General features: G+C 32.6%; 1 protein-coding gene across 2 annotated transcripts; it reads left to right on the forward strand.

Moving 5' to 3' along the window:
- Positions 1-1023: 1023 nt before the first annotated feature.
- LOC134708557 (uncharacterized) lies at positions 1024-6154 on the forward strand. 2 transcript variants are annotated; one of them, XM_063569199.1, is made up of 2 exons: positions 1024-1128; positions 2526-6154. In XM_063569199.1, exon 2 carries the CDS (start codon positions 2536-2538, stop codon positions 4207-4209), a length of 1674 nt encoding a protein of 557 aa, XP_063425269.1. In that variant the 5' UTR covers positions 1024-1128; positions 2526-2535; the 3' UTR covers positions 4210-6154. The 2 variants fall into 2 exon arrangements, with proteins under 2 accessions (XP_063425269.1, XP_063425270.1); XM_063569200.1 differs by lacking the exon at positions 1024-1128 and adding an exon at positions 1220-1264.
- The last annotated feature ends 5073 nt before the right edge of the window (positions 6155-11227 follow it).

The following is an 11227-nucleotide window of genomic DNA, read 5'->3' on the forward strand; positions in this document are numbered from 1 at the left end:
TTTTAATTTTTTTTTATCAAATGTCATTTTCTTTAAAATTTTGTTTAGTTTATATTTTTTAAGTTGTGTTTATATTAATACTTTATATTTGACCAAACTGGTTTTTTAAGTGTGCGTTCGTTTTGTGTTTGTTCATAATCCATGGTAGAAAATGGTTGTGGTTTTCAGTGAAAAAAAGGTTGACAAGCATCATGTGTAAATGGATCTTTCCCCCGAATCAGCCGGCGAAACTTCAACATTGTTTATCTGTATGGTAAACAGCATATGAGGATCTGAATAGGGGGATGCTCCATATCTGTATGGTAAACAGCATATGAGGATCTGAATAGGGGGATGCTCCATATCTGTATGGTAAACAGCATATGAGGATCTGAATAGGGGGATGCTCCATATCTGTATGGTAAACAGCATATGAGGATCTGAATAGGGGGATGCTCCATATCTGTATGGTAAACAGCATATGAGGATCTGAATAGGGGGATGCTCCATATCTGTATGGTAAACAGCATATGAGGATCTGAATAGGGGGATGCTCCATATCTGTATGGTAAACAGCATATGAGGATCTGAATAGGGGGATGCTCCATATCTGTATGGTAAACAGCATATGAGGATCTGAATAGGGGGATGCTCCATATCTGTATGGTAAACAGCATATGAGGATCTGAATAGGGGGATGCTCCATATCAGTATGGTAAACAGCATATGAGGATCTGAATAGGGGGATGCTCCATATCTGTATTATTTGATTTTTTATAATTTTTGCTCATTGTTCTCTTTTCTTTTAGCATTCTTTATTTTTTGGTTCATAATTCTCTATTCTGTAAACCCCTTCCCCTTTCCATCTACACCCTCAAATACGATCATTCTTGGATTTGTATTTCATTTTTCGTCACTTTTAATGTGTGATATAATTTCATGAACTCTACGTTAAAGAACTTTTGTGTGACCTGATACATATGTCAAACGTTTTTTCCCCTTCATTTTCAAATTTACCCGCGTTTTTCATATTTTTAATGTCTACACAAACAGGTCATGTGATTTATGAGGGTGACTGACGATAGAAACGAAAGTTGGGAGAAATAGTATCGTAAGTTTTCCTGTTGCTGTTGTAGTTTATATTCACAGGTAAATAACAGTTATAATATATCATTAAATATAGTGTGAATAAGATTTTTAAATAACAAAGTGAAACCAAAAATGTAACTAGCTTCCTTAGTGATTTTCCACAACAATAAACACAGTCATAACACGATCGACCACGGTAAGCTTATCCCTTCAATACCATTGTCTTTGTATTAAAAAGGTTATAGTTTAACGTGCTCTAAAAGAATTATTTGGTATTCATTTGATGATATGCAGAAACTATCTGCTAAATCTGACGAAACTAGGGTTCCATTCAAATGTGTACTGAAATTGGTAACAGAGTCAACATATTTTCATAACATAAACTGTCTAACAGAACTGTTATCATTATTTGATAGAGATTTGCTGTTTTGGTCACTGGCTTTATAGTATACAAGGTTGGGCAGTAGGGTCTCTGTTAATCCGAGGTGTGGAGGCAGATCAAGCCATTAAAAAAGGGGGGATGTCCAAACCCAATATTTAGGAGGTGCTGTTCCAAACTATATGTCCCTTTTCATATCGTAATCGTATCGTAATGGAACAAATTAAATTTCTTACACCTTTAATAGTATATACATTGTTAAGTTGAGCAATTACTTCCATTTCTTTACAGTTCTTATAAATAAATCGACAAATGCAATAGTAAAGCATGAAGAGATTGTGAAACTGCAATTCGAAAAAGTCAAACTTTTGAACAGATATACAAATGAAGTTTATTTAAGTATAGATACAAATGTAGCTGTACAAACTTCAACAACGAGAAATACCCTTATAATATTTAAAAGGCTACAACATGAGAAATATGCACTTAAGAAAACTTACGGCCTAATTTTAACAAAACAATTTTACCAAGACAACTACTGAACTACATGCATCTGACTTGCATCTGAAGCACATAAAGCATGAGTGGGGTTACACATGGTTTCGAGCGCTCAACCCTCCCGTAACATAACAACATTACAAAATACTATAAAAACTAATCAGATCGATACAAAGCAAAAAAAAATCATCTAACAAAAACACAGACTGGACGTAGCAGGGTATTTTTATATACAGAACCGCATCTAATACTTTTTTCATGTTGCTCTTCACGTGTTTTGACACATATTAGACACACATGCGATCTTGATGTAGGTTAATCCAGAAAAGTTTTTCGGACACACACTGTTTATAAAGTATTATTTGTGTATCTATTATAAAATATGTTCCTTTAAAATACGATAAATTTTAAATTGACTGTTGAGTATTTCTCTAGGCACTTTAAAATATGACTTTCACAAACAATAAAAATTCCCATTAACATATATCAGCCATCATTAAACAACAATCAATTAAAATAAAAATTAACCGCAATGAATTATAGATCTTCTTATTTACTTACTCATCTTATATTTGATCAGGAAAAATAACATGGCATCTAAACTGAACATATTGTGTGGTCCATGTGGATATAAAGATGTCTCGAAAAACGCAAAGAAATGGTGTACCATATGTGAGGAGGGATTCTGTGGAGAATGTGAAAAAAACCACAAATCTTTGAAAGTTACGAGGAATCACAATATAATTTCTATCGAGGACTATCGTCAAATAGAAAATATTTCCGTAAATCTGAACTGTGAGATTCATGGTAAAAAGCTAGATCTATACTGCAAAAAGCATGATATTGCGGTATGCGTAGTCTGTATTCCTTTAGAACATAAATCCTGTTCCTCTTCTGACGTCATCTCCATTGATGACGCATCAAAAAACGCTAAACAATCAACTTCACTCTTAGACTTAGAAGGAACTATCTCAACAACGATAGACAACATGAAACACTGTATCAAAGACCGAGAAATGGCGTTGCAAAATGTGGACCAAGATGAACAAACAATACGTAAAACGATTACAGACACACGGAAGAATTTAAATGAATACTTGGATAAACTGGAGAGAAAACTGCTTCTAGATTTGAAATCAAAACATGGAAACTGTAAATCTGAAATCTTGAAAATTCTTAATAAATTGAGGCAAATGGAGAAAGAGGTAGAAAAACTGAAAGAGCAGACGATTCAAATGAAAAGTTTTGCGTCTGACCTACAAGTATTTCTAGGAACGCGCCATTTAAACATAACAATGAGAAAAAAGATTGAATTACTCAAAGAAGAGATCAGAAATTGTACGAAAAACAGAATGGAGATAGAGGTCAATCACGTGATCAACTCCTTAGTGAATGAGGTAAAACTGTTTGGAGAAATCAAAGTTATGGAAAGTACGGCCAATCTACAATTAAAAGATGCAAAGATCGACCAGGCTCAGATACAGATACATGGATTTTCGCGAAGTATTCAAAATGTCAATCTGAAGCTGAAACAGAAGTTTGATATCAAAGGATCAAACCAGGTTGTCACTGGCTGCATTGTATTACCAGACGACCGAATCATAATTGCAGACTATAATGGATGTAGTATATTAAAGGAATACAATAACAATGGTCAACACATACGTGACATTCCTGTCTCTGGTAAACCACATAGTCTTACATTAGTGGATACCGACCGTATTGCTGTTACATATGGAACATACCTGGAGATTATAAACACTAAGAATACTAGTGAAAGGAAGAGGGTGAATTGCAGTAGTTACTGCTTTGGAATATCTTACCAGGACCAGAAGCTGTATGTTGTTGTATATGAACAAGGCATAGTAGTGATGGACTTGAATGGGAAGACTTTAAATACAATCGATATCGATGTTTCAGAGGTGTATAATATAACAACGACCAGTGACAGGATATACTACACAAACTACAACAGTAATACAGTACAATGTTGTAGTATGACTGGACAAACAATATGGGTATTCAAGGATCGGTCTATTACCACACCGAGAGGGATATCAGTGGATCATAATCAGAACGTCTATGTTGCTGGTGAAAGCTCAAATAACCTCATAGTAATACAACATGACGGGAAAGATAGCAAAGTCTTACTTACTAATCGTGATGGACTTAAATCTCCTTATGCAGCGAATTACAACAAACAAAAGAAGGTTATCTGTTTAAACTACAAGACAGGAAGCATCGCATTGTACCAAGTGGCGTGAAAATGCCTGCGCACATTAGATCGATGGCTTAAGTGTTTGTTATTGTCTGTCCTACATTAAGTATTTAAATGAAGCTAGATTTTTATTTTATTTTAAGAGACGAACATATCGCATTGAATAAATTAATGTGATTAGATATAGGAAGATGTGGTGTGAGTGCCAATGAGACAACTCTCCATCCAAATAACAATTTAAAAATTAAACCATTATAGGTTAAAGTACGGCCTTCAACACGGAGCCTTGGCTCACACCGAACAACAAGCTATAAAGGGCCCCAAAATTACTAGTGTAAAACCATTCAAACGGGAAAATCAACGGTCTAATCTATATAAACAAAACGAGAAACGAGAAACACGTATATATTACATAAACAAACGACAACTACTGTACATCAGATTGTTTTTTAAATTCGAATAAATACTGTGGCTAAAAATACTTAGTTTGTCACATGATAACACATTACAAAAACAACTGTATATAGTTGACTGACTTGTTTGTAGTACACATAAATAAATGTAACATGTAGACTTTCAGATTAGATTTAATACATTTATAAATCAGAATATAATTTTGCATTTTTAGAAACAGTAATTTATCTCACCAACAATCATTAACAATACATTTCATAAATAGCCTTATGTATCCAATATTAAGACGAGGAGATATGTAAAAATGTCAATCAGACAACTTTCCATAAGAGAACAACAGACGATGATGTTAACAACTATAGATCATCGTACAGTTTTTAATAATGAACAAAACCCATATTCATACTGTAAAGTACTATACTATAATGACACCGACATGAAAATAAAAGTGAAATGATTCATAAAACAAACCGTTCTGACTTATGACTTTACACTAACAACACATAGATTTGAGTTTTCTTTTTTTATTTGTAAAATCGTATTGGTATTTTCCAGGTGAGATATACCATCCATTAAGAATGTCTTAATTTAGGGAGCAGAATGAGCGGCGTAGCGGAACAAATGTATCTAATTTCCCAAATGCCACCATTTAGCACTAATAATAAGTAGTCGTTTAAAAACAAAAGTTATCCCAATTTATGTGAATCGTTTCCAGCATATTTATTTTTTGACAAGTTTTTTTTTATGACCACAAAAACTTTAAATCTACATTAATTCATCTAACAATTCCACATAAAATATTCTTCAGACACCTAACCAAATCACAAAAGAGTGAATAATGCTCGGAAAAACAATGCAAAACTGACAAAATCAAGGCAAAATAACTAAAAATTCGAATATACACTTACAACATGCTACAAAACACTAGATATGGAACTAAAGAATGAACAACAGGAACCCGAACGAAAACTTTGAGTGATCTTAGAGACCCTAGGAGGATTAATCAGATTATGCCTTACGTGTGTCACCTTTCGTACTGCTCATAGTAGCAACATAACTTAACAGAGTTCCATATCCCTTGCATGTTAAAGAAACCCTTGTACATTTTGAAAAAGAGCAGGCTAATACTGCTACAAGGCAGCACTCGCACCTGCTGAGTGAAAAGGGATTAATGTAAGTTGAAAAACTTTTTTCTCAAATATGTTTTACTAAACTAAACTAACAACATAACTAACATTCGACAAAAAGAATGTAAAAGAAAAACAGACATCAACGTTAGTAATGGAACTGCTGATATCTTTCACAACTATGTGATAGCCTTTTATTATATACTCATCTTTTGTATCACATAGCCGCATATTAAATCAAGTAATATGTTATTAGATCAATAGCTTAAATATTGTTAGAATTTGTTTTAAGAAACTTGGTAAATTTCTTATATTTAATTCCAAGAGAAAATACATTGTTGCAAAAGTCTTCATTGTGTTAATATACTAATTTAATTAATGTATGTATTCACAATGCTTGTTATAAAATTGTCACTACAGTAGTCCAATGGAAAACACAATATTTGTTTTTAAATTCAGGATTTTTTGTCTGTATTTTAGGATCATTTTATTTGTCAATGTAAAACATATATGTATATATATTTTTGTTGTTGTATTTTTTTTATTATTGAATATAACTAAATCAATTCATGGTAATTCTCGTAATCATTGTAATCATTGGTTCCTAAGTTAACGTTATTATTCTATCTGTAATGTAGGAATTTGATTGAAAATACAATATCAAAATTGAACTTGTTTACTTTCGACTGTTTTAATGCAAAAGTTTTTGATTTTGCCATTCAATAACGGACTTTCCGATTTGTATTTTTTAGCAGTTGTTGTTTTTGTTTTTGTTGTTATTTTACTTTTTATTCGTTCATTAATTCACAAAAAAAAGTACTCCAGCATAATTATCTTGATTTTTATTTAGTCAAGTTTGCTGCTGGTAACACAAATCTTTCCAAATTTAAATATAGTAACCAGAGACCATGGGTATATCAATTTACATATAGGTTGCACTTTGTAAATACAGCTGTTTCTCAAAACACGCCTTGTTTGGTGAGCTCTTGAATAATCATATAAAATTGATTTTGTTTACATACTGGTTCCCAGTAATGATGCTCTTTGTGTTCCATCTCAAAGAGATTTTTTTCAAAACTTCGCAGTAAAAGTGGTACAGTTTATCCGTAAAAGGAGTTCCTATTGGAAATTGCATTGCAAAAATTTACAGAAATGCAACCTATAGGTGTCAGATTACAGATTATTTATTTACCTACTGTATGAAATGAATAAAACGGGAAAAAGCTGACAAAAAATCTTTGGACTCTTTTTTTAATTCAGTAATGAAGATAGTTGATATACGTTTTCAACATTTTAAAGAACATTTTACTATTAACAATAACCACAATAAACCTATTTCTCGTATCAAACATAAACTAAAAGAACTAGCCAAGGAATTTGTTTTTGTCCCGGCAGATAAAGCTGCTAATAATATTATTATTGTTTGACGTAAATTTTACATTCAGGTTCTGAAAAAGGAAATCACCAATTCACCAACATTCCAACTGACTCTATTTTCAGAAAACGAAATCTGTAACAAACATAATGTTTAGCCACCGCTTTACAAGCAGAGCCAAATACAATTAAAGTCCCAACTATGTATTGGCTTCCGTAGCTACACAAGCCCCTTACAAATATAGATTTATTTCGTCTTCAGGCCATTGTTCAACTACTAAATTGTCTATTCTTCTTACCAGCACACTTGGTACAATTAAAACCTTATAAAAAATTGTTCAAATAAGTCCTTCGAAAATAGTGGAATAAATTACTTTTAGAGTGTCAAGAACTCGTTGAAAGTACTTGATAAATTGCATGCTGATATTGGTGATTTTGAATCTGTTCAAAGTTTTGATTTTTCTACCCTGTATACCACATTAACTCACATTCTCATTAAGAAAAATTGCACACACCTAATTAAATGGGCATTCAAAAAATCAGAATGTGAATATATATGTTCAAACTCTTTTAGGTCATTTTTTAGTAGTAATAAACAAAACAACTATGTCAATTGGACATGCTTTGTTACTATATATGCCCTTGAATTTTTAATAGTTAACTTTTTTGTTCGCTTTGGGGATTCCATATATCGTCAGATTATCGGAATTCCAATGGGGACTAACTGTGCACCACTTATTGAGGACCTCTTTTTGTATTGTTATGAGTTACAATTTATGACAAAAATAAGCAAAGACCCATCAAAACAACATCTGATAAACAAATTTAATAAAACTTTTAGATATTTGGATGATATTTTGGCTCTCAATAATTACGACTTCAGTATGTATATTAATGAAATTTATCCCGCTGAACTTACTTTAAATAAAGCTAATACTAACAACGACCACTGCCCTTTCCTCGATCTTGATATCTATATCACTAACGGAAAGCTGAATACTAAAATTTATGATAAAAGGGATGATTTTTAATTTCCTATCGTTAATTATCTGTTTTTAGATGGTGACGTGTCCTTGTCACCATCTTACGGTATTTATATATCTCAACTTGTACGATTCGCTCGTGTATGTAACAATGTTTTAGATTTTAACGAGAGAAATTTATGTATTACTGAAAAATTATGACACCAGGGTTTTCGATATCACAAACTAGTCAAAACATTTACTAAATTTTATTATCGGTATAAAGACATCATTCGTAAATATAGCTCAACATGCAGACTTCTTATACGTTCAGGTATTTCACATCCAATTTTTTATGGAAATATTCTTTATAAAGCACAAAGGTGTCAGTATTCACCTCAGAAACTTACAAAACCTTTGAATAGACTTTGGATATAATTACGTTACTGTTGTCAAGTTATTAAAGATTGCATAGTTTGGTGTTAATATTGAGTCACTAATAAGGTCTTTGCGTCGGAACTAAACACATTTATTCTAAAAACAGTTGTTGGCATGACACGTGTTATGTTTTTCTCATATATGTTATGATAGTATGATACTAAACTCCTAACGGGAAGGATTGTGCCTGATGTTCATATGATGAAATAATAATCTTTCAGTCAGTTTAATTGAAGTCTGGAGCTGGCACGTCAGTTAACTGCTAGTAGTCTGTTGTTATTTATGTATCATTGTCATTTTCTCTATTTTTGTTGGTTACATCTTCTGACATCAGATTCGGACTTCTCTTGAACTGAATTTTAATGTGCGTATTGTTATGCGTTTACTTTTCTACATTGGTTAGAGGTATAGGGGGATGGTTGAGATCTCACAAACATGTTTAACCTCGCCGCATTTTTGCGCCTGTCCCAAGTCAGGAGCCTCTGGCCTTTGTTAGTCTTGTATTATTTTAATTTTAGTTTCTTGTGTACAATTTGGAAATTAGTATGGCGTTCATTATCACTGAACTAGTATATATTTGTTTAGGGGCCAGCTGAAGGACGCCTCCGGGTGCGGGAATTTCTCGCTACATTGAAGACCTGTTGGTGACCTTCTGCTGTTGTTTTTTTATTTGGTCGGGTTGTTGTCTCTTTGACAAATTCCCCATTTCCATTCTCAATTTTATAACTGTATTTTCCTTCTGCAGGTTTAATGTTACAATATATTACGACTATCTTGTATATTTTGGGGGATATAATGTTTTCGTCACAAAAATATTGACACTTACATGTATATGATTTGTTGTTTTTTACTCCAAAGACCAAGAAATTAAATCAAACACATGAGATATACGGGGCATATACGCCAGACGCATCCATTGTAGAAAATGCATGTCGTTTTTGTGCAAAAACAAAGTTTATCAACGTCATGAGTTAATAAAACTTTCCCCGAATCAGCCTGCGAAACTTTAAAATTGTCTATCTCTATGGTGAGCATTCTCTATTTGTTGGTCCATTATTCTACATCTACACCCTCAACTTAATATCATTCTTGAATTTTTAATTCATTGTTCCTAAATTTTATTGTTGGATATAACTTCATGAAATCAATGTTACAAAACTAGTATGTGATTTAACGGATACATATGTCAAACGTTTTGTTTCTTAATTTTCAAATTTACCCTGTTTTTATTTTACCACTCTTTTTGTTTATTGTAATGGAACAATGCCCGACACCTTTGAGTCTCATACATTGTTAAGAGCAGCAATTACTCCAAATAAAATTAAAGTTAAAAGCCCAAGTGGTTAACAACAAATGTAATAGCCGAAGTGGTTAACAACAAATGTAGGATGAGAAAAAAGATTTGAAGTAATATTGCTCTATTTGTTTCCCTGAAAAAAAAAGATAAATAAAAGGGTAGACTTCACTGTCAGTCAACCTGAAAATATATTTTTTTTAATCTCGAAAACAACATAGCTCTTCAAAAATAAACAGTCGTCTACACACCATGTTAAGCTTGATATGCCCTACGAATCATGAAAACAAATTGAATCAATTAAGAAAACATTTCTTAACAGCCATTATCCAATGAAATGAATTAAGAGATTAAGAAAAGTAACTCGATCTTTTTATGAACAACTCGACAAGGTTTTTTCATTTTTAATAACACAAAAATAATTAGGAGACTGTGAAATTCGAAAAAGATATAACCTTTTAAACAAAAGTTCAAATAAAGTGAATGTAGGCAAGTATAGCCTTCAACAATTTGAAAACCCCTTATCGTATATAGCACGCCCTAAAATACCAAGCCATAAAAGGTATGCACTTATGCCCTAATTGAAAAAAGAACAAAAGAAACCGCCGAAATGTATGCATTCGTCTTAGGACAAGCAAAAAAAATGTGTTCGGGTTAAGCATGCTTGTGACTGCTCAACCCTCCAATATTCTCAGACATCACATCATTAAACATTATTTTACAAAACTCAGCAGATCATATTTAATCAGAAAATCATCTAACAAAACAACAGACCGGACGTATCAGGGTATTTATACATCCTTTACATCACGATGGCACACAGTACAGATCTGAGCTTCCTCGCAGTCATTGAATGATAGTTCATTACCAATAATGTTTAACAACAATTTTTTTTCTAAGATTAAAATATCAATCATAACACCTCCAACATGTAAATATAAATTGACTTGGAAATTTTTCTGCACTCTAAATATGACTCAATTAACCGATGAAAACTTGCAAAGAAATTAAAGCGTACAGTCATCATCAACAAACAATCATTTAAAATAAAAATTAACCTGGTTAAATTCTTCTAAACTAACTTACAGTTTCTTATATTTGAGCAGGAAAATTAGCATGGCATCTAAAGTGAACATACCGTGTAGTTCGTGATAGTTCGTGTGGATATGAAGATTCCTCGAAAAATGCAAAGATTGGTGTACCATATGTGAGGAGGGATTCTGTGGAGAATGTGAAAAATACCACAAATCTATGAAAGTAACTAGAGACCACAAGATGATTTCCATTGATGACTATCGTCAAATTGAAAACATTTCCGTGAATCTGAACTGTGGAATTCAAGGTAAAAAGCTAGATCTTTATTGCAAGAAACACGATATTGCGGTATGCGTAGTCTGTATTCCTTCGGACCATAAATCGTGTTCCTCTTCTGATGTCATCGCCATTGATGAAGCA

This window comes from Mytilus trossulus, chromosome 2, assembly GCF_036588685.1.
Source record: "Mytilus trossulus isolate FHL-02 chromosome 2, PNRI_Mtr1.1.1.hap1, whole genome shotgun sequence".
NCBI classification, from domain to species: domain Eukaryota; kingdom Metazoa; phylum Mollusca; class Bivalvia; order Mytilida; family Mytilidae; genus Mytilus; species Mytilus trossulus.

What these genes read in the sequence shown, in the direction of transcription:
- LOC134708557 (XM_063569199.1), top strand. Translation starts at nt 2,536, where the DNA reads ATGGCATCTAAACTGAACATATTGTGTGGTCCATGTGGATATAAAGAT.